The 24,273-nt window shown below is 33.9% G+C and overlaps 5 protein-coding genes across 5 annotated transcripts; 2 read left to right on the top strand and 3 right to left on the bottom strand.

The window, feature by feature from the left end:
* Positions 1-801: 801 nt before the first annotated feature.
* Positions 802-3,216, top strand: LOC111675955 (N-acetylglucosamine-1-phosphotransferase subunits alpha/beta). Its single transcript, XM_023436842.2, has 4 exons — positions 802-1,043; positions 1,122-2,483; positions 2,546-2,736; positions 2,796-3,216. The coding sequence occupies exons 1-4, from the start codon at positions 939-941 to the stop codon at positions 3,091-3,093; spliced, it is 1,956 nt and encodes a 651-aa protein (XP_023292610.2). The 5' UTR covers positions 802-938; the 3' UTR covers positions 3,094-3,216.
* Positions 3,196-5,795, bottom strand: LOC111675954 (transcription factor grauzone-like). The gene is made up of 4 exons (XM_023436841.2): positions 5,416-5,795; positions 4,366-5,357; positions 4,109-4,306; positions 3,196-4,035 (listed from the first exon to the last, which is right to left on the bottom strand). The coding sequence occupies exons 1-4, from the start codon at positions 5,527-5,529 to the stop codon at positions 3,300-3,302; spliced, it is 2,040 nt and encodes a 679-aa protein (XP_023292609.2). The 5' UTR covers positions 5,530-5,795; the 3' UTR covers positions 3,196-3,299.
* A 6,327-nt stretch (positions 5,796-12,122) lies between these two features.
* Positions 12,123-13,938, bottom strand: LOC111675887 (skin secretory protein xP2). The gene is made up of 2 exons (XM_023436749.2): positions 13,787-13,938; positions 12,123-13,667 (listed from the first exon to the last, which is right to left on the bottom strand). The coding sequence occupies exons 1-2, from the start codon at positions 13,793-13,795 to the stop codon at positions 12,717-12,719; spliced, it is 960 nt and encodes a 319-aa protein (XP_023292517.1). The 5' UTR covers positions 13,796-13,938; the 3' UTR covers positions 12,123-12,716.
* A 2,175-nt stretch (positions 13,939-16,113) lies between these two features.
* On the top strand, positions 16,114-17,229 carry LOC111675919 (proteasome subunit alpha type-5). The gene is made up of 3 exons (XM_023436787.2): positions 16,114-16,266; positions 16,339-16,471; positions 16,532-17,229. Exons 2-3 carry the CDS (start codon positions 16,339-16,341, stop codon positions 17,125-17,127), a joined length of 729 nt encoding a protein of 242 aa, XP_023292555.1. The 5' UTR covers positions 16,114-16,266; the 3' UTR covers positions 17,128-17,229.
* An 875-nt stretch (positions 17,230-18,104) lies between these two features.
* Positions 18,105-23,923, bottom strand: LOC111675892. Its single transcript, XM_023436753.2, has 4 exons — positions 23,720-23,923; positions 23,447-23,610; positions 21,225-23,384; positions 18,105-21,165 (listed from the first exon to the last, which is right to left on the bottom strand). The coding sequence occupies exons 1-4, from the start codon at positions 23,775-23,777 to the stop codon at positions 18,652-18,654; spliced, it is 4,896 nt and encodes a 1,631-aa protein (XP_023292521.2). The 5' UTR covers positions 23,778-23,923; the 3' UTR covers positions 18,105-18,651.
* Positions 23,924-24,273: the final 350 nt, after the last annotated feature.

Below are 24,273 nucleotides of genomic sequence, written 5' to 3'. Positions count from 1 at the left end.
ATCTACAACAACCACAGCAAATTGTTTTTGTTATTTTCTATTGTTTTTGTAATATTTCTACATATCTGTCAAAATTTGCCTGTTGTTTTTGTAAATTTATCGTTTTACAAAAAATAATATAGTTCTTGTGAGTCTATTTCGTAAACATTCTTTGGATAAGATGTTTTAGAGTTGCATTTTTCTTCAACATCAACCAGTGATGTCAGCTTTAATAAAAAAGTCATATATTTCTAAGTATGTAATCATTTTTTTAACATTTTCAAGTAATTTTCTAACAATAAGTAAAGCATAATTAATTAATGAATGGCACAATTAATTTGCCATATACGATCTGAACTAAAGACGGTATATACATAAAATGGGCTTGAATAATTTACATATATTAGCCAGGTTGTTAGCTGTTTTGATTGCAATTTAAATAGAACGAAAAGCCACAATTTAATTAAATGATTTTATTAAAATTTAAAATATATATTTCAGCGTATGTACAATGTATGTAAATTTTACATTGTAAAACCTATTTATATATCTGAACTGAATACGGCTTTAAGTATTCTCAATGCTGGCGATATTTTGAAGAGCTTTTCACAATGTCAGCAACAATTTAGCTGATATGAAGCTGCCCAACAGTTGTTAAAGCAGTTATTCTCTCCACTGCTAACATTGTGAAAAAGAAAAAAGTTTATTTTTATGTTTTTAAGTTATTACATTCTTTGCGTAAATAAGGTATGTATGTAAACAGTATTTGCAAACTTAGTGCTTTTTGGTATATTTATGGCGCTTTTTGATTTGTTACACGCGTAAACACCAGCTGTTTAAATAGGCGAAAATAAAATATATTTTTAACCTGTCCAGACAAAATACTAACTTGTTCCAAGTCTAAGAGGAATTTTCGAAATGATACGTTAATTTGGAATTGAACTAATAATAATGGAATCATGCGTTTGGGTCGCAAATTAAGTTTTCGTATGTTAAAAAAGCACAAATGGAAACTAATAGTAGCAATTTTTTTAATCTTAAGTATCAACTCACTCTATCGAAAGGTAACAAATAAAGAGTATGCATGTGTAAATAAGATGTACAAAAATCACAAGTTCAGTGGTTTTTATTGATTTTTTTAGATTGCATTTACTCCAACCCACTATGCCGCAGTTTGCGAACCCATCGATGTTGTGTACACATGGGTAAATGGTTCAGATCCTGCATTTATAAGTTCTATTAATAAATATGACCCAAACTTTGATCCAGCCAGGTTTGATGATAAAAATGAATTAAAATTTTCTTTACGTTCAGTGGAGAAATTTGCTCCATGGGTTAGAAATATTTATATAGTAACAAATGGCCAAATACCAAAATGGCTCGACTTAACGAATGAACGTGTGAAAATAGTGCCCCACGAAATTTTAGCGCCAAACTCACAATGGTTGCCTACATTTTCCAGTGCTGCTATAGAGACGTTTATTCATCGAATACCGAATCTTTCAAACAGATTTTTATACCTCAACGATGACATATTTTTGGGTTCAGAATTGTACCCAGAGGATTTATACACGGACTCGGAGGGTGTCAGGATTTATCAGGCATGGATAGTTCCTGATTGTGCTGAAGATTGTCCATGGACTTATATCGGCGATGGTGCTTGTGATCGTCATTGTAATATAGAAGCATGCCAGTACGATGGAGGAGATTGCTCTGAAGAAATCAATGAAAATGCGGACGACAATAAGAGTAAAGAACATTTGCAATTTATTAATGCAAATAAGAAGATATCAACAAATGTTGAGATTAAAATGTTTCCAAAGAATAATCATTTGCCACACCACAATTATGGCAATCATAATATAAGTTTTAAAAATATATTATTACAAAATAAAAACTTGTCGGAAACTGGAGATCTAAAATTGGTTGTTGATGATTTTAATAAAAAGCAGCAATCTAAATTTCATCAAAAAATACAGGATAAGTCTGTAGTACAAGAAAAGCCAATCAGAAATAAATCCGTTAACTCATCCCAAGATGTTTACTCACAATCTCTTATTAAGACTAATATGCTTTTAAATCAATGGTATGGTTTTAGAGCTCGAAATGTGTTAGCCCACGTAGGATTCCTGTTGGAAAAACCTGTTATAGAAGCTATGCAGGCAAAGTTCTATAAAGAAATTACTGCCACTGCCAAGAGTCGCTTTAGATCACCGAATGATTTGCAGTACGCTTTTGCCTACTATTCCTTTCTAATGGAAGAAACCAAGAAGGTTACTGTTAGAGAAATATTTAATGAATTCGATACTGATAATTCAATGACATGGTCTGATCGTGAAATACGCACATTCTTAGCTAAAATTTTTCAATTACCTTTGGACTGGTCAGCTGTAAGATTTTTTGAAGATGTTATACACAATTGTAGTCTACTTCACATGTCGGATGTTGGTAATAACATTCAATATACTACAGTTATGTACGAACGATATGAAGACTCTAATCTAGTGAGTATTTTTTAGCCATTTAAATTACAACAATGCATATATTAAATAAAACTTAATTTTAGCCAACTGTAACTCGTGATCTGGTGGAAAATTGCATTCCTTTAGCTGAAGCTTTAGATAATAACTTTGCATTAAGACGAAAGTATAAATACCATGTAAATCCTAAACATTATATCCATAACAATTTTATGATGCTAACATCTAATTTAACAGATGTAGTAAATGCTTTAGATAAAATACGCCGGAATCCCAGGTATAAATTATATTAAGAATTATCTTACTTGACATAAACATAAATAAATATCGTTTCAGAAAATTTAATTGTATCAATGATAATCTGGATTCCAAATCGTCAGAAGAAAACGAGTTAATTCGTCATCTTTTAGAAGATTTTTACTTATCGTTGTTTCCACAACAAAGTCAATTTGAGTTATTGCCGAAATATCGTAATCGCTTCGAAAATTGGAAAGACTATTTAAAATGGCGAAGACAACAAAGAGCTATATTAATTGTAATTTATGGTTTAAGTTTTTTAATTTTAGTCTATCTTTTAAGATCAATTTGCATCCATAAGGCTAAATTTGTTAGCCGATGCATACAGAAACTGTAATTTCTCATACTGATAACTTAGGGCAATTAAATGTTTGTTAGAATTGTGACGAGGTATAACATGATATCAAAAAACAAAATTCTAAAAAAAAATATTTTCATCATCATTAATAATCTCCTATAATTTAATTGTTTTTTATATTTTTTGTATGTACATAAAACACTATTTTTAAAAATGTTTGCAAAATTATTTGCACTTTAACAGGTTTAATTAATGCTGTAATTTTTGTAGAGTACAGTAATTTTTTCCTTTGACAGATCAGTCACATCATCATCATCATCACTAAAGTCATTTGCGCTTGTAGTTATTAGAACATGATGAGATTCTTCGCTTTGGCCAGAGCCTATCACCAATAGAGCTTGAGTTTCCTTTTTGGCGTTGCTTAGCACAGATATGGTTGGTATAGGTTGCTCAATAAGATGTGCATTTTGTTTACGTAACTTTCGAGTCTCTTCAAATTCTCGAGGATGTACCTTTTTGCGATGCGAATGCATGTTTGCATTGGAGTTAAATGTTTTGGGACAATGTGGGCAACGGTATAAAACTTCTCCGGTGTGTGTAGTCATATGTTCCCTTAATGCTATTGGCTTTTTAAATGTTTTTCGACAAACACCGCATTCATACGAACGCTCTGTTCCATGGACATATCGCTTATGACTTAACATAGCGCTGCGACTGGGAGATACTTTATGACATATATCACAAACGTGAGGTTGCTTAGATTCCATATGCCGTTTTTTATGTTTATTTAATGCGTACTTATCCTTATGCCATGAACCACATAAATCACACTGCACTTTAGGCATTGTAACTCCCTGATGTTCCAACTGGTGACGCTTAAAGGCGGCCGGACCCCGGATGACTTTGGCACATATATCACACATTGTTCCATAACTGCAATGCTGCTTATTGTGCTCATACAGCTCTTCCAATGTATTAAATCTAAAATACACATAACAAAGCAGAAATGAAATTAGTCGTCTTTCTCAAAATTACAAAATCCAAGAATGGTCACCTTCTATTACAGGATTTACACGTTGTAGATCGATCACGATGTGCGAACATTTTATGCTGTTCTAGTAGATACTTCCTTACAAACTTTTTAGAACATACAGAACATTCGTAAATTTTATCTTCATCTTTTTGATGCTTTACTAAGAAATGATTACGCATTGATTGTCGATCGGCAAATGTACGATCACATTCTTCACATCTAGAAAATATTAATAAATTTATTATGCGTCTACGAACTTGTTTAAGACTTGTTTCTACCTGTAACAATCGGGATCTAAATGTTGACGTATGTGATCTAAGAGAAGTGCTCTTTTCAAAAACTTTTTGTTACAACATTTTGCGTAACCTTTTTTGATGCTGTGGGCCTCTCGCATATGAGCTCTTAAACCTGCAAAATTTTCTGATTCCGAACTACAAACTTCGCAGTGTAATGTCATGTATTGAGCAATCTGATCATCAATTTCCTTCATTTTTGCTTTGTAGGCATCTTGTTCCTCTTCACTTTTATTAAGTTTTTCTTTAGACTGTTTGGTGCAACGTTCAGATTTGACAACAAGTTCTCCTTTCTTTGGCCGCCCTCGTCTTCTTTTAATATCAGTCGTTGTGTTGAAGCCATTATCTGAATCAGTATTGTTTAATTGTGATTTGTTGGAATTTCTAGTCGATCTTCGTTTGTCTGCTTTAGGAGATGAGGAGTTTGATGAATTTTGATTTTTTACTGGCTCTTTATTCTTGTTAGTTAATATATTTTTCATAAAAGCTTCTCCATCGAAGGTATCGTCGTTGTCACTGTTCTGAGTATCATTTGTGTCGTTGAATTTTGCATCTTCGTTGTAAGTCTCATTACACCTATTACTATCACCGACATCATCGTAGTCATCTTGGCTGAAATTATGTTGGGACAAAATATCACGCGAATCTTCTGCTCCTAGTGCAATAGCTGCAGCTTTAGCTACGGTCTTACCAGGCTCATCATTGGTATCTTCTATTAACATATTGAATGGTACTTCGCCAAGTTCATTAAATTCATCATCCGGTTCTCGTTTACTTGGCAGTGAACTATAATTTATGAGATCATTAACGTTCAATGGGGAGCGTCGCTTTCCTTTAGCACTTTCAGTTTTCACTATAAATCTCTCTGTCATGTGACGATGTACATGTTCCACCATCTCGTAAAATTCATGAAATTCACGCACTTTAACCCAACACAATTTACAGATTGATGTAGATATTGGATCATCCTTTCGAGGCTGAAATTAGTATAGTTTAGATATTCTCGATTCAAAACAAAAATTTTTTAAATTTTACCTCAAACCAAAAGTGTTTACCAATAACATCAGCAACGTTGAGCTCCTGGCCACAATGGCTATCAAAAATGTTTATAATTTCCTCAAAATCCTTTAAGCACAATCGACAAATCATTATTCATTAACAATTACAAACTTCCAACAAAATAATTTATATTCATCGGGATTTATAATAATAACAATAACACTAAAAATTATTAAGGGCAATAATTAAAAGTTTCTTCTATTTTACTTAAACATTCTCTATGAACTAATAGCATGAAATGTTAAAAATCTTGCATGTGACAATAACAAATTGAGTGAGTGTAACTCAAAAATATTGAGTGAGTTGCACTAAAACGAATTCTCTGTGATTTTCTGTAATTTCATGCAATTTTTTATATAAATAAATTAAAAATATCGCTTTTAATGTTAAATTAAAATATGTGTTAAATTATTTTTACCCTTAGTTTGTTTTTATTAAAAAGAGGGCTTAAAAAGCACTTATTTAATGAGTGTGAAAGAAAGAGAAAGAAATATCAACCATCTCTTTCTCTCACACACAAAATCAAAAGTTTCTCAACAAAAGTTTCCCAGTGTTGAACCACGTATTATTCTAGGAGATTCACACATCTTAAGTTTGAACTGTGAGGTTGTATTTTGGCATACGCTCTGCAAATCTTTTTGGAAAAGACTAACATACGCCATTTTATTTTTGTTTTACTTTGTGGGAAAAATTTTTTTGTAAAATATTTTCCTTTGGATACTTTATATTTGACCTACTTTTCAATTGGAATTGAAAATTACCAAATTTGTGACTGGAAGCTTGAAAAGGAAAAGTGACGCCATGGCGTCACATTCGTTTACTACGTCCCAGCGAGACTTTGAGGGCTTTGCTGCTTCCCAAGTTAATGGGAGGAATAATGCTTTAAAGGATCTTGCTGGTGGTGGGGTTAAGAAAAAGAAGAAGAAATCTGGGAAGAAAAATAACAAACGAGCTAAAGACTTACTTTCTGAGAAGACTGACAATATTGTGCCTCAAGATAAATTGCCTTTTGACTTGAATGTACCTGACAAGACTGATGCTGATCAGATGAATACTAGCCAATCAACTGTAGGTAAGAATGATTCTGATGAAAATATCTCTATGGATGATAGCTCTGATGTTGATTTTGTACCTAAAAATGATGAATGCTGTGACTTTAATGTATCTAATGAACAAGAGAATACTCAACCTAACCTCTATGTTGATGATGTGCCGGCTGGCTCGGCGTTTTCGAACAATGTTGAGATTTTGCAAATGACTGTGACATCTGTTGAAAATACTTTAACTAATCCTGCCAATTCTTTGAATTCAATGCCCAATCGGACTAATATGTCCTTATCATCTAACACTTTACCATCTAATGTGCCCGCTTTTGCCAATTCTGATGAGCCGATTCTCTATCCTGATGATCATGTTGGCGAGATATTTGTTCTTATTGATACGTCTCGTTCGGAGATAATTTTGAATAAAAGTATTAAAAATGGCCTATATTTATGGGAGAAAATAAGAGATATTGAGATTAATGGTATAAAGTCGATCAAGGCCATTGGCACGACACTGTACAAGATTTGCTTTGATAGTATTTTTAATGCCAACCTTTGTCTTCGGAACACAATTTTAAAATCCAGGAACATGAGGGCATTTATTCCAAGAACATTTTTGGAAACTTATGGTGTTATAAGAAACATCCCCCTGACTTTGTCGGATGAAGAAATTAAGAGAAATATTGTCTCTTCGGTGAAAGTTGCATCTGTTAATCGCTTTATGAAGCGTAATGGAGCACAGGACGGAACATTTACACCTACATTTGCGGTGAAAATTGGATTTTATGGCAATGAACTGCCTGATGAAATTATGATTAATTACTCTATTATCAAGGTCGATCATTTTTATCCTGCTGTCAGATTGTGTAGAAACTGTGGTCGTTTGGGTCATACTGAAAGAGGTTGTCGGGCTGGGAAAAGGTGCCTTAGTTGCGGCAGGCCTGGAGTATGTAACCCTGAGTGTGGTATTTTAAGGTGTATTCTGTGTAATAGTGATGAGCACAATGCTAGACAAAGAAACCGATGTAGTGTATGGGAAGAGGAGACTAATATTAGAAAGATCATGACAATTAAAAAGCTCTCCCGAAAGGAAGTTGTTGAATCTTATAATCCCCGTAACCGGAATAGATTTTCTGTTTTAGAAAACTATGATGGACAATTCCCCCCAATGCAGCCTCAAAGAAATCCTAGTCGTAAGAATAATGATTTGGAGGTCAACAGTATTCTCACTCCGAGGATGTATAGTAATGTTCTCAAGAGACCTAGACCATCTCCAAGAGTTGCTCCTGTGCAAAAGTATAATCCCCAGGACCATGCCTGGGTTGGTGCTATGGGTGGAAAGGTTTTTGAAAAACCGAATGTTGATAAGGTCTCACTTTTAGAGAAAACGATGACAGAATTTATCACTTTTATGAAGGATTATTTTAACAAGGAACGGAATATGCATGGTCTTAATGCTGTTTCGCACTTTGGAGACCGTTTAAGTAAAATATATAGAGATTTGGATTGTGACATAATAACAAACGCCACCATGGATAATCCGTATAATGAAAATACTCCAATATAATTGCCAGTCTCTCAGAGCTAATTGCAAGAACATAGAATATTTTTTGAACAACAGAGATTTTGATATTGCTATTTTAAGTGAAATTTTTTCACATTTGGATTCACGTCAGTCATCTAAACTGTTGAATTATAAAATTGTCAAGAAAACCAGATCGGATGGATATGGCGGTGTGGCCATTGCACTGCATAAATCCATTCGTTTTAAAAAGATTAATTATGCTACGAATTATGATATTGTTATTGTCCGTACCCTCAACCTGTCTACGAATTTTGTCATCTGCTCAGTATATTTTGAACCTTCCATATCTGTACCTGATTTTGCTTGTGAAATGCAAAAACTTTTATCCTATGTTGAGACTCTTGGTTATGTTTTAATATGTGGTGATTTTAATGCCAGGGCATGTCAATGGGGTGATACTGTTGACTCGTCCAGGGGAAGGAAGTTGGCTGAACTAATTGATACATCTGATTTTTGCTGTTTAAATGTTGGTTTGCCCACATTCAGACGTGACCTAAGCTCCTGTGGCACAGTTCTCGATTTGTCTTTTTCTAATGTGAATGTATGTATGGAGTGGAATACGATACCCATTTTTCTTGGTGGCAGTCATCACTATCCGATTTCAATAGTTGTAGATTCTATTAGTGTTAAAAGTTCCCTATTTTTGGCCAAAGACAAGTTAATTTCTTCTCTGAACAATGTCCAGCTTGATCCAGATGTTGAGATGATAGAATCAACTATGGCGGATGAGATTAAAAATGCAACTTATAAAATTAATTCAAAAAGAACACCTAAATCGTGGTGGAACGCTGATCTTGATAAAATCTTTAGGTGTTTGATTGCTGCTCTAAAGAAATGTAATAAATATCCAACTCCTGCTAATTGTAATCTTGCTCTAAGTGCCAAAATCGAATGGAAGGAAGCTGTTAAGAATGCCAGAAGAGAACATTTTAATCAGAGAATTGATCTTCTAAATCAACAACCTAATACCAGGGATGCGTGGCGATTTGTTAGAAACGTAGGTGGTAATGCTAAATTTTTGGACTCTACGGCCTGGAATGATCAGAATAATCTTTTATATCTTCAACATCTTAAAGATCAAGTGCCAAATGGTAATGGTGTTTATACTATAGATTGGTCTACTATAGTCTGTGATGGTAGTAGTGGTGAATTTGCATTTTCGGATGAAGAGTTTGATTCCATTCTTAGGAACAAAACTAAGCCCTCTGCTGGTGGTGAAGACAAGGTGACATATGAAATGATCCGAGCTTTGTCTCCTTTAGCTCAGAGATCCTTACTTACTGCTCTTAGTGATGCCTTTTTGGAACATAATATTAAGGATTCTTGGCGCATTATCAAAATAGTCCCCATTCCTAAAAAGGGCAAGGATTTGAGTGATTATCGCAATTTTCGTCCGATTTCGTTAATTTCAGTTTTTCTGAAGCTTATCAACCTTATGATAAAGGACAGAATGATAGTGTACTGTGATGAGAACCATCTTCTTCCTGATAGGACGTTTGCCTACAGGAAGCACAAATCGGCCTCCATATGTCTAAATGAGATTTTACTGTGTATTGCTACTCTTAAGAAGAATGGATTCAAAGTTATTTTACTGGCTCTTGATATCAATAATGCTTATAATTGTGTGAACAACAACTTACTCAATAGAATGTTATTGGATGGTGGTTTTCCTGCAGTTTATGTTAAATGGATTTATAATTTCTTGGCAGAGCGTGTTCTGAAACTGGGTGATGACCAAGTTGTTGTTTCCGATGGTCTACCACAGGGCAGTTGCCTGTCTCCCTTTTTGTTTAACCTGTATACGGCTTCCTTGCACAATGCTGAAGATGAATCAACGAAAATTTTTCAATTTGCTGATGATTTTCTTATACTAACGTTTGATAAGGACTTTGATGTCGCGGTTAACAAGATGAATTTCAAGATTCGTGAATTTTCTCGGAAATGTCTTAATTTGAATCTCTCCTTTAATCTTGATAAAACAAAGACTATATACATTGCCAAAGGCAGTCGTAAAGAAGTAGTTATTTCTTTGAACAACACTCGTATTGAGCAAGTTAAAAAACTTAAATTCCTTGGGCGTACGATCAATATGTCGTCGACAGTTGGTGATCATTATGAAAGAGTTTTATCTGAGTCAAGGAATAGTACCAATCTTATTAAATCATTATCGACTGTAAAAGGCGGTTTACAACCTAAAGTGTCTATAAATTTCTTCAAGAGTTTTGTCAGATCCAAAATTGAGTATTCGAGAACAACAACGGCTCATTCGCCCACTTCGATTAATCGGAAAATAATTACCTTTCAAAATTCCGTTTTGCGCAGATGTTTGGGGTTGACGAGATCCACTCCAGTTCATACAATATATGCTTTATCTGGTGATCTTCCTGTAAAATTTAGAGCGAAATTTCTCACTGCAAGGGAAATCATTAATCAGAAATTTTTTAATTATTCCACATATTGTAATTTAAACACTGATGCTCCGGTGAAATCGAGCTATGGTTATATTTTCAATCAATATGCTCACATTTTTGATCGCATAAACGTTAACTGCTCTTTTGTTAGAAGCGGTCAACTACGGATTCTTACTAACATCTTACCTGATAAGAAATCTAATCTTTCGAGGGAACAAATAATGTCGACTTACATGGAGAAAATATATAATTATAAGCTAAATGATTTTAATATTTATGCTACTGATGCCTCTCTGGCTGAAAATGCTGCTGGCTGTGCTATTATTGATGTCTCCAATGATGCTGAATATTTGTTTAGAATTGCTCATAGAACTTCTAGTATGTTTGCGGAACTGTGTGCTATTAGTAGGGCTATCGATTCTGCTATCTCTGCTGGTGTTGAAAAGTTGGTTATTTTCACGGATAGCCTTTCGTGTCAAGTCTTGAATGTATCCACTACGAAGAACTATTGTGTTGCTTCTATTCACAACAAAATTAGAAACTCTCAAATTAGAGAATGTCATTTGCTTTGGACGCCCAGTCATGTGGGTATTGATATCAATGAAAGGGCTGATGTTGCTGCTAAAAATGCTACTTCTATTGGTGCTGAGTTGGTAGTTGACCTCACTGCTGATGAGGCTATTCGTTGTATACGTGATTGTCTATATGAGGATTGGAATTCTGAATATGTGGAGCTTTCTCGTGAGAAGGGAAGGTTTTTTGCTAATATATATCCTAATGTACCGAGAAAACCCTGGTTCTATGGAAATCATGGGCTTGAACCTGCTGCTGTTAAAATTCTTAATAGACTTATGACTGGACATACTTTTGGTAAAATGTATTTGAACAAAATTGGTGTAATTGACTCTTATCTTTGTGATGTGTGCAATGTGAACGAGACTTCTGATCATATTATTTTCAAATGTACTAAATTTGACAACTTGAGGCGCAAATATGGCTTTTTCGACAAGTACTATGATGTTTCTTCCCTTCTGAAATCGGGTGACTTTAATGTTTTCAAGTTACTTTTTGAATTTCTGAGAGATGCCAAAATAGACCTGTAGTCTGATTATGATGATTCAATGATGTAACTTTTCTATTTTTGTGGGATAACCTGGCAGTTTGTGAGTTTAATACTCCGCCAACACACTTCAAAGTTAAAAAAAAAAAAAAAAAAAAAAATAGGAGATTCACATATGCTTATATGTGGATTTTCAGTGAAAAAAAAAAAAAACGAATTATTATAATATATATTTTACTTTTGTTTCAACAATATTGTTATCATACGCTGCATTACAGAATGATTTTTAGTATTATTGCCTTCATTAATGTTTTTCACTCTGTAACTAAAAGTTTATATATTAACCTCTAAAATCAGTAACTCAAACGAGAATTTTATTTTAATTTTTTGTATGAAAAATTATTCAAATATTCCTTTTTCAAATAGAATTAAAAAAAACATCTTCCATTATACTAAACTCAGAAGTAAATTTGACTATAATACTATATAGTAGATATTTGATGCGTGATTTAAATTTTTGAGTTTATACTATTTAACATTTATTTTGTTTTCTTTTAATTATTTAAATAAATGAAATATAATACTTAAGCGCTATAATGTCAACATTTATTTACAAATACATACATTCATATGCATTAATTTACATACATACATTCATACTATGTAAAAATGTATGTATATAAGTTTTCCTTTAATACAATTAACACATTTTGGCTTATTTTACATGGTTAATAAAATGCAATAATATATACATTACATACATACATATAAAGTATATAGCAGGTGTATACGTATGAATGTATATATTATTGCAATAACAGATCTCGTATGGATTTAGTTGCTAAATCCTTCTTCTCTTATTTTGCTCCTCCTCTTCCTCCTTTTTTATTGATGTTATTATTTAATTAATCCACATTTTCCTCAAGAGTGGATTGATTAAGCGTAGTTATCTCCTCTTGCTCGTCCAGCTCAACGTTGCGTGCGTAAAACGTATAATTTCGTAACGTTTTCGATGGAAATTTCGCAATACTTGAATTTTGTTGTTTGTTTTGTCGCTTGTGATCGCGTTCTGTGATGGTTTTAGTGTTTTTGTTGATATTGATGATAGTTGCAGAATTTATTGACTGATCTATTTTTTTTTTAATTTATTGGATTATTGTAGATCAGTTTTTATTTGTTTATTTGTGGTGGTGGTAGGAATGATGTTCCTCCTTTTCGAATATTGGCACTTCAACATGGTACTTTTCTGGATATGGAATTTCTTTGTGTACAGGAACTTTTACTTCTGAGTAGACGGGGTAGGGTTTTTCAATTGGAACCTTGACTTCGTAAGGTACTGGCTTTTCGACGGTGTAATGAACCTTCTTTTCGACTGTGTAGGGTTGAGGAACTGGTACCTTGACATGTACAGGATACGGCTTTTCAACTTCAACCTTGTATGGCTTGTCGACGGGAACCTTAACTTCATAAGGTACCTTTTTCTCAACAACAACTGGATATGGTTTCTCAACTTCTACTGGGTATGGTTTTGGTACCTCGACTGGGTATGGTTTTTCTACGGGCACCTTTACTTCATAGGGCACCTTCTTAATTACCTCATAGGGCTTGGGAACGGGAACTTCAACCTTTACTTCATAGGGCACCTTCTTGATTACTTCGTAGGGCTGTGGCACTGGTACCTTGACTTCATAAGGAATTTTCTTAATGACTTCGTAGGGTTGGGGAACAGGTACTTTCACTTCGTAAGGCTTGTCGACTGGGACCTTAACTTCGTATGGTATTTTCTTCTCGACAATATATGGTTTTGGTACATGAACTGGTACCTTGACGTATTCTTTGACATGAACGGGTACCTTCTTCTCAACAATATATGGTTCTGGAACGTGCACTTTCACTTCGTATGGAACCTTCTTCTCAACCGTATATGGGATGTGTTTCGTTACTGTATATGGTACGGGTACCTTTTTCTCGATGGTAACGGTCTTAATATGTTCATGATGATGATGACTATGACCATAATCTCCTAAATATAAACCACGTTTCTCCACAGTTTTACTTTTGTCTTCTGAGGCAACTTCCTCGGCACAACTGACCATTGCCACGCACAAAGCGAGACAAGGAAAAACAAACTAAATATTCGAATAAAGTAAATAATCAAAAAAAAAAAAAACATTTATTTAGATACAAATTTACTTTAACTGTTACTTTTACTTTCAAAAATTAAAAAAATAATTTTAAAATACTTTACCATGCGCATTGTTGAGCTGTTGGCTGGATAAAATTTAAGAGGAAAACTATTACACTATTTTATTGTATCGCTTTAAACGAGATCTGAGTTGATACTAATTCATGGAACCACCAGTCTTTGCCTTATATACCAGTTGTATTTTCAACATTCACCAGAAACATTTGAATTGTTATTATTTTCTGTTTATTTTTTTATATTTTAATATTTTTCTTTTGACTAGACTCGACTGTGTGTCTTCACTGTTCGTAGTTAGTTAGTAAGTTAAATGGAGGGACGGACGGACAGACCAGTCAGTCATCAAACTAACAATAATATTCATATACTTATATCCAACCATCCATCCATAGATACATACAACAAGTAAACAATTCATACAACTAAAAACAAAACAGCAAAAAATTAAATAAAAACATTCAACCAAAGTTAAAAAAGTAATAAAAGTGTAGCAAGCATAACCATCTTATTATTACAGCCAAATGTATATTAACACTTACATACGTATGTACATACATATCTACACACGAGTGTATTAAAGTTGTAATATGCATTTGCCATACTCGTATTTTCGAATGTTTATTATCTTACAGATATGTATGTATGTATACATACATGTTTGTTTGTGAACACCATCCAGCAGATATCTTATTAGGACAGGAAGCAAAATAATAAAAACTTGTTGAATTTTGCAAGTATTATTGCAACATCCCTTATGTATCAATTTACAATTGTGTTTGTAAGTATATATTCATTTATTTACATAAACACATACATATGTATGTATGAATGTAATTATGTAGGTTACTTAATTGTTTGTTTTTATTTGGTTTTTGGCTAAAAAAGAAACACAATCAACTTTGCATTAATACTTATATTTAATGTATATACATATGTATGTGTGTATGTATGTTTATGTAGTCGATTCCAGTTTGAATTGATCAGATTTCATTGTATGACGCAAGGTTATTGCTACATCGCAAACCATTCATCTACATGTACGTTTTATAAGACAATGCAACAGATAGTAGTATGCTTTTGTGTATACAATAACATACATACATATGTATATAAATATCTTTTAAAAAGACCACAATTGATCTAATACTAATATTACATAATGATGTGGTTATAATTAAATTTGCATGCCTAAATGTTTTTACATAGTATACATACTACATGTACATATACTATTATAAGTATGTAAATTTGATATACTGGTCCAAGTTTTATTTTTCAAATGGAAATTCTCGAGTTCCTCAAGGCTTTTTACTAAAATTTATTCATATTAAAATATATATGGATTTGAGTGCACAAATGATTTTTATAACTTTTGTTAAATAAAATGTTTATGTTATAGATGTATATCCATAGGTACAAACATACATATGTATGTATGATATAAATATTTATTCATGTGTTTTATGTTATAGTTTAGGTACAAGACATTAGTCGTAATCTAAAGATATATCTTTAGATTTTTGAAACTTATTGTTAAATAAGTGGGTATACATTAATAAATATACAATAATAATGTATAGAAAAAGTAAAAAATAATTAATTAATATGTATTTGCAAAAAGACTGAAAGTCAAGCTTTCGCATAAAATCGAGGTGTCGAGAAAAATTTGACATTTCTAGGCAGGTAGCTGAAGTTTTGTCTTTCATTTTAGGATTCGTGTCCTTAAGTTGAAAAAAACCTTTTGGACCATTTTTCGAGCTTGGAGACATCTTTATTTATAAAATAAGTTATATCGCCTGAAAGACCAATCTGTCGACGTTTAAATAAACTTCTATTATATCTTCATATTTCTTAGAGCTTAAAACTACCTCCCAACCGACGTTATTAAATTTTTGTTAAGATAACTTAAAGAACTTATAAAACAGAGGTCGAGTTTTTAAGACAACAGAATGAACTTTGGTAATGATTTATCACAGCTAGTACTTAGGTGCAGTGCAGTTCCTAAATTTGAAATTGAGTTACAAATGTATATTTTAAAGAATTTACAATTCTTTCAAACTCATTTCCTTTGATTAAATTTCGATAATAAATTATTTTCGATGTAGTTGTAGAATGAGTTCTCACGGAAGTAAAAGGTATAAAAATAAAGGGTTGAAATAAAGATAGTTTTCGTGAGTTTAAAAATAAATCTCGTATCTATTATTCACGAATAGAAAAATTTCCTACTCTGGTAGACAATCCCGACTTTTAAAATGTTTCTTTCAAAATCCCACTTTTTAATATCTAAGAATCCGTTATTTTTTAAATTCGTTGAAAATGTAAAAACTAAACGTAGTTCAAAACATAGCCAGCCGGCTTACAGTCGATTTTAAGCCGTCGCCTATATTTTTAGTGTCAACCGCCGCTGTTAATATTTGTGGTCTCAGAGTTTTAGCTGTCAAAGAACCGCAAAAGTGTTTAATCATTTCGCTTGTGGTAAATTTTTGCAAATTGTTTGTTTCGCATTTTGAAAATTAATTAATAATGTAAGTAGTTGTCACTATAATTTAAAATTATACCAAAAAATTAAAATAAAAACATTTTGTATTGATATTTAGATGTTTCTTACACGTTCTGAATATGATCGCGGTGTAAATACCTTCTCACCTGAGGGACGCCTTTTCCAAGTGGAATATGCTATTGAAGCCATTAAATTAGGATCTACGGCAATTGGTATTTGTACTTCAGAAGGTATGACTGACTGATAAATTGATTTCATACAATATATATTTATTTTGGAGTAATTTTTAGGTGTTGTGTTGGCTGTTGAAAAACGCATAACATCGCCTCTGATGGTACCAAGTACTGTTGAAAAAATTGTGGAAGTCGATAAGCACATTGGTTGTGCGACATCTGGACTTATGGCAGATGCACGCACTTTAATTGAAAGGGCGAGAGTAGAGTGTCAGAACCATTGGTTCGTTTATAATGAAAGAATGTCAATTGAGTCGTGTGCCCAAGCTGTTTCAGCTTTGGCTATTCAATTTGGCGATAGTGGAGATGGTGGCTCTGCTATGAGTCGTCCATTTGGTGTGGCCATACTCTTTGCTGGCATTGAAGATGGCAAACCACAACTTTGGCATATGGATCCATCGGGTACATACATCCGATATGGAGCAAAAGCAATTGGGTCAGGTAGTGAAGGTGCTCAACAAAATTTACAAGACAACTATACAGCCGAAATGACTTTAAGTGATGCTATTAATTTGTCACTAAATACACTGAAACAAGTAATGGAGGACAAACTTAATTCCACAAATGTTGAGGTGATGACCATGACTCCGGACAAACTCTTCCGTATGCATACTAAAGAAGAGGTTGAGGAAATCATAAACAATTTGGCATAATCGGTGTTTATTTATTATAAGTGTAGTAATTGCTATTTTTTCATTTTGCTATAGAATTTGTAAAACAGAATCTAACGGAATAAATGGAATTTTAAAACTAAATAATTTTTTAAGGATTGAGGTAAAATTAAAATCTCAAAAAATTGATCACAGTTTTAAGTAATTTTAGAAAAAGAGTCAAATAAGACTCTGGCAGAATGTGTCAGAAAGTACCAAAACTTATATAGTTTCAACTTCTAAAGTTTATCTTTTCAATAACTTGTTAGACATTCGCCTTCGTTAGTATGTCCCAAATACTTTTGCAACTTTATAGGATGTTATTTAATATCCTTTGAATAGAACAACAGTTATTAAGTTGCCAAAAAAATCTAATATTTTACCCCCACATTCAATACTTAATAACCAAGGCAAGGATATCTATGCAAATGCATGTTTATAATCAGTTACTTAAAATAACCATGCATTGCCACAAAATGCCTTTAATTAATTTGTTGTTTTTTTGCATATTTATAACAGTTTTATGGAATATTTTCATTTATATTTACAATAAATTTGTTATTTACTAATTTGGTTTTAAAATTCAAAAAATCTTCTTAAAAAGAATTACTAGGTTTCATCTCTAAAACTATAACATTTTATAAATATTTTTGTTCTTCATTGTTTGTGCTGATAGTTTAAAAGTTCAAATAAACTTGTCTTATATCCACCTTAAAGATTCGGCTCTGAGTCAATTTCTTAGTCTGTAAATATAAAATAATATTAACTTGACGAATTTTTGCACACACATCTCTTCCCTAGCCTCCAAATAAAATATCCTAAAGAAAATGGCTTTAACATCTACAATTTACTTAAAAACAAGTCCATATATTTCAAAATTTTTTATAGAACGCATATTTTGAATTTTTAGTACATGAAAATCCTTGATCCTTGCTAATAACTATAACGGAAGAATTGAATAATTAAAGTTTTTAAGAAAATTGCAAAGAAAGAAAGGATTTAATATAAATTTTCATATATCGTACATGTGAACTAAAACTAGGGAAATACATAATGATAATAAATATCGCATTTTGTATATTATTAATATTGGAGAATGCGAAATTGCAGAAATATTAGATATATAGATATTAAATATATACTATTTGCAACGTTTCAAGGCTATTAAAGTGCAAAGTCTTTATAATTATTCTTAATTCTTATTAAAAATTGTGATAATTTAATTACATGCATACATTACGCTAAAATAAATTTATTCGAAATCGTAGGTATGATTGCAGTTGACCGAATAAAATGCAATTAAAGTTTAACTACTTAAAGTTTAAAAAATAATTATGTATGTATTCCTTAGAGGAAAATAAAAATGCAATGTTTTTTAATTGTTAATCGAGTATGTCGCACAAATGTGAATTCACATTCACGCGGATTAATGTATATAGTATGTAAGAATATAATAATTAAGTATATTTACAGATAAATTTTCAATTAAAAACCATCAAAAATTTTGAAAATTTTTGACTCGTTCAATTAATTCATTTCACTTTCACTACTCTGCGACTTGTTGTTGCTGGTGATGGTATTGCTAGTGTTTGTGTTGTTATTGTTGTTACGTCTGAGTAGCAAACTGGCATTCGGATCGGTAAGTGAATAAATGTCGGGTTCAAAAACGGGCGGACATTCCATATTTGGGTATTCTGTGGTAGCCGTCGCTGAAGTATTTGATGGCGGCGTCACTGCAAAATCTATCACATTTGCATTGGATGATTTGATTGGGGGAGGAGGGGCTGCAGTATCTGGGGCGGATAGGATAGCATTGTTTGAAAGTGATGAAGTAATCGATTGCTTGCGATAATTTGAAGGCTGGCTTGGAAATATGACTTGAGCAAAGATTTCTTGATCGTAATCACGTCCCAAAAAAGTCGTACTTGTAGGTGTTGACGGTATCGAAACGATTTGTTGCGTGTGCGCTTGATTGTGATGACCAAAAACTGTGCGGTGAAACAATGGAGAACTGGAATGCTTCTTTTCTTTTTTGTTTTCCCCTTTTGTGTTAGAATTGCTGCCGGATGTAGATGAGGAGCCGGAAGAAAAACTAAGTTTCGAGAAAATCGGCATTGGTGCGGAATTCTTGCGCTGAGCATCATATTTGTCTGCTTTTTCCTTTAGGTCATTGTTGTATGTTTGACTCTTTTTAATGCCACTACTACCGCTGCACGCAACACCACTTTCATTGACATTGTGATGGCTTGATTTTTTATTTAGTGGTAAAGTCATTGTTATTCCTGCAGAGTTACTGGTTGAGTGTTTGCCAAATTGGAAAATTCTTTCACTCGATGTTTTAAAGGACTCTAATTTGCCCTTTTTCTTAAAACTTCCCAGTCGTCTTTCCGAACCATTTGCAGCATAATCAGCTGCAGAACAGCTGCTGCTAGTTGAATGTTTCTTATTTTTATTTGAAGTTAATAAAAATGGGCGCGATTTCATTGCGGATGCCCAGTTACTTCCGTGACTGCTGCTAGTTGCTTCCAAATGTTCAGCACTACTCGTTGAGTGGTTGGAAAATTGCCGAGAGGTCGATAATCGATTTTTAGAATATGAAGATATGGTGCCGCTACAACTACCGCCTAAAGGTTCATCACCAGATATTAATTCATAACCGAAGTCTCTTAGCTTAAGACCTTCCTTGGTACGTGTTAGTTGTATGTCTTCATCATCAGGCTTAAAACTAATTTCATAATCTGGTGGTTTTGGTAGACTACGGCTTTGCGTCTTTGAGACCTTTGCGTCACCAGCTGTGTTGGTTGTGCGTTGATTAGAGTCTACTAATTGTTTAGATTGTGTTGATTGTTTGTATGCAGCTTGACGTCTATGTTCTTCCTTCTTCTCGACACCCAATAGTACACGGTTATTGTACATTTCTTGAGCCTCTTCTTCTTGTTTTTGCAACATTAAGTCCTTTAGTGTCACAAACCCTTGTATATTTGGAAGTGCTTCCCATGCATTACTCGAGTTTATTTTGGGTAAATTGTAGTCGAGAGTTCTAGAAGTTTGAAAATCAAATTCTACCAAGTTGGGATTAGATGCATGTATGTAATTGTAGGGAATTTTCTTAATGCTCTTGCACGGACTTATTAGATTTTGTTGTTGTGTGGTCGAATTTTTATCATTTTCTGGTGACGGAGGTACATAATTAAATGCGGTAGTTGAAGCAGATGGTGTTGTAGGTGGTGTTGAAACCCTTAAGGGTATATCTGGAGCAGGTGCTGGTGTAGATGGCGGTGCCAATCCCAATGATGTGGAATCCGAATTGCTAACTATTGAGCTCCGACTGCTCGAATGCATTAATCGTCGATTGCTATATTGCTGCGGTGTTGTTGGTAGTGGTTGTGGAGGAGATATAACTATTTCAGATGGAGCTACAATATTTGAACCACTCAGAGGTTTTGTTTGCGGAGAGTTGCGCTGGATTTGTGTATCTTCAGAAATATTTTTTTGAGCAGAATTGAATGGATGCAAAGAAGTATCATGATACCCCGGTGTGTTTGCTCCAATTTGAATACCAAAACTGCCTCCTGGAACCTTACGGTATGAGCGAAATTGTTCGGTAGGTACCGGGATATCGTTCGATTGCTTCTTATCGCTGGCATTGGAGCTTTTAAAGGGCAACGATCCTTTTGTAAGTTTTCTTAATGATCCCAAATAGCGCCTGTCACTTTTTGTCGAAGTAGGCGTCGTTGAAGACGTTTTAGAGACGTTTAATACTTGTTGAGCCTCTCTAGAGCTTTGAGGAGAAGGAGTGCAAAGGTTTTTTGTTACTATCGATTCATTTTCCTCACCAGAACTTTCGTTTTCCGAAAACAGTTCTTTCGCACTAATTTCATTTAATGAAACTGAGTTTCCTGCTGCAGGAACACTTATACTCAATGTTGATTGCCTAATAAATTCAACCCATTGATTAAGAGCGTCCAGTGATTCTGCGGCAAAATAGAATGTTTTTGCCGAATGATACACCTTAAAAGCATGTGGCTTTGAATGCACTTCCTGTTGAAGTATTAACCAAATTCGTTATCCTTATAATAAAGCAAAATAATTGTACTTACCTTAGCCAGGGATACAGTAAATCCCGGTAAAAATATGACACAGCTAGCTTTTACAGCGTCCTTTGAACGAAATCCATAAAGAATCGTATCAAGCATCACGAAATATAAACGTGCCCAAAATGTAACGCCTCGTTTGTCTTTTGTGCGACGATATAAAAAGCCTTGAATATCGCCAGTACCAAGCATTTTTAGATTTACATTTCTCCTTTTGCTTATAAGACTATGTTTCTTTTTTAAAGTTAATGATCGGGCTTTTGTAGGAGTATGCAGTTCTCCACTCACTTCATTTGCAGCATCGTGAGGTGCGGACAATGATAATGTGCTTGTGCTGGAGACAAAGGACTTGGTATCTTCCTCAGTGTTGGTTATCGGTGGTGTGTGTAGGGGCAAACCAAAGTTTGATGCTTGTACTGATGATGAAGAATTTGCATTATTTGAAGCTGCTGCAGCTGTAATGGCTGCAAGTAGACCTGGTGGTTTTGGTGGCGGTACTGGAACAACAGCTGGATCACCTTGTTTTCTTGGGCGGGGTGGTGGTACTGGTGGTGTTATCAATAGGAAATCTTTACGAGGTTCTATTGCCGGAGGCGTGTCTGACTCTTCACCAGAATTGTCGTAAGCAGGCGTACTGTGACTCTTATCTAGTCTGCCTCGTCTGACAACAATAGGCACATTAACAGTTTCGACTAGTGGTGCATTATTGCTTGATGTTAAAATATTATCTTTATCTTCTGTGTTTTGATCCTTCTTAGTCGATATATTTTGTATTGCCTGGGGATTATACTCCTCGTCCTCTTCATCGGCAAAAGGTATGGGCTCAAAAGTTTCTAGTATTGTATTTTGGACATTACACGTATATTTTTCATCAATTGGATAATCTTCCACTTTCATATTAGCATCGAAGCGGACAACTTTACAAACACCTGGTTTTGAAGTAGCTTCTTGTTCTTCATTAGGTTGTTCAACAACTTGACGTAGCTTAATCGAGTCACTAAATTGTGTAATGCCAGATTTAACATCACTGGCGAATTTTGCATTACCACTACCACTAGTACCAATACCAATACAAGTGGTAGGACGAGGTGTGATTTCCAAACCAAACCCAAAGGATACCGACTTGTCGCGTAAACTTGGCGAAGATGGATCACCACTAGATCCGGCCTTGGGGTCATGCCAGAGTGGAATTCCCACCATATTTTTATGTCCTAATAATTCATCGCCACAGATTGTGTTACGTCTTTGAAGCATTGTTCTTGGTTTTGGATAGTATAATCTGCTTTCCTTTTCTACAACTTTTGTGTCTGTCGGAGTTAATATATCACTGCAAATAGAGTCTGTGTCTCCGTCATCTGCTTTTTCATTGTCCGCATTCAACAATAGTGGAAGTTTAAAAGTATTTTCCGGTACTGATAAGAAACCAGGCCTTGGGCTTGGTACGTTCTCTCCCCAACGGGAACCAACGTTTCTCTTTTTGCTTGGCAAACGATATGGCTGCATATAAATCTGTCCGTAAATTTTTGTGTGCTTTGGACGCTTTTTTAATGTCAAGAGTACATCAGGTAAAGATTCTCTTAACTGTAAGTGGACCGTTTTGTATTGCCAACCAACAATTGTTTGGTAATTAATTTGTACAATTTCATCGCCATCTTCAATTTTTCCCGAGTTGTGGGCTGGAGAGTTGTGCTTGATGTCAGTCACACGATGAATACCATGATAGCTTGTCTCAATATTAAATCCAAGTTCCGACTCTCTTTTCTTAAGTGTAACTAAATTCAGGGATGCAGGTTGCAACAGCATTGGGTCTGTAATATCTTGTATAATGTAATCAGCTAAACGCTCTAATGTCACTGCAGTTGTGCGTATTTGTTCAACAGGATTTTCAACAAATCGTTCTCTTTGGGCAATTGTTGCCATTTCAAGTCCTAGTCTTAACATTTTGCGACATATTTCAGTGAACTGGAACTGACCCTGAAATGGTGATCGATCTAGCCACCCAATCAATGGCTTTATTTTAGCTATAGTTCTTGTAATATCATTCAGAATCTGTGTTTCTATCATAGATGAACCACTTTTCAGAGCTAGCAATCTGTGTAAACTTCGAGCTGCTGTGGCAACATGTAAAGCCATAAATTGCAGGTTCTCCTTGTCCAAATTGTAGTGCTTCAAGAGGAATTATAAATCGGTATAAAGCACGCATTCTGATACATATAATATATACTCACAAAATTTCTCAGATTTTCTACAGCTTCCAATACAATCTCCTGATGACCAATGGAATGCATGCCCAATTGTTCCAATTCATAAGGTCTTATATTAAGCAATTGATGACCTCCGACTCCATTATTAATGAATGAGTAAACATAGTTGTACATGGAATCATCCAAACCTAAAAATATTTCAATGATTACCCACCCGATATGGGTTTGGTTTTTGTTTAATTAAATGTATGAATCACAACAATTCCTTGCAGAAGCAAAAAAAAACAACAAGCAGACCTTTTATCCAATCAGTTACTTGGTCCGGGGACCATTCAGCTACGTTGATATAAGCCATAACTTGAAAATGGCTTTATCCCATTAGAAAAGTTTGGTTTTGCAGGAAAAACTTTAATTACTTGAAAAATATTTAGAAAAAGTTATTCTTTATCTGCTGCAGGGTCAGAGCCCTGCGCTGTCAAATATTAACGGCGGCGGCGACTGACACTAAATATGTTGGCGGCGGCTTAAAATCGACTGTAAGCCGGCTAAGTTTTCAACTACGATTAGTTTTTAAATTTTCAACGATTTTAAATAAAAACGGAATCCGAGAGATCAGAAAGTGGGATTTTGGAAGCAAATATATTGTTTATAACAACAAAACAGAGCAAGCTCAAAAGTTGTGTGAGAAATTATGCAGGGATGAAAAAAAAATTCTTAAAAATTAAAAACAAATCATTTCTCCTAGTTTTACGAGGATCAGCCGATATTTAACTATATCCTCCATATAAAACATCTTGCAGATAATTAGTTTTTAAAAAATTTTGCATTATGAAAATGATCAATAACGTAAA

This window comes from Lucilia cuprina, chromosome 6 (assembly GCF_022045245.1).
Source record: "Lucilia cuprina isolate Lc7/37 chromosome 6, ASM2204524v1, whole genome shotgun sequence".
In the NCBI taxonomy this organism is placed as follows: domain Eukaryota; kingdom Metazoa; phylum Arthropoda; class Insecta; order Diptera; family Calliphoridae; genus Lucilia; species Lucilia cuprina.
Note: the sequence above shows the minus strand (reverse complement) of the source record. Positions and strands in the feature narration are given on the sequence as shown.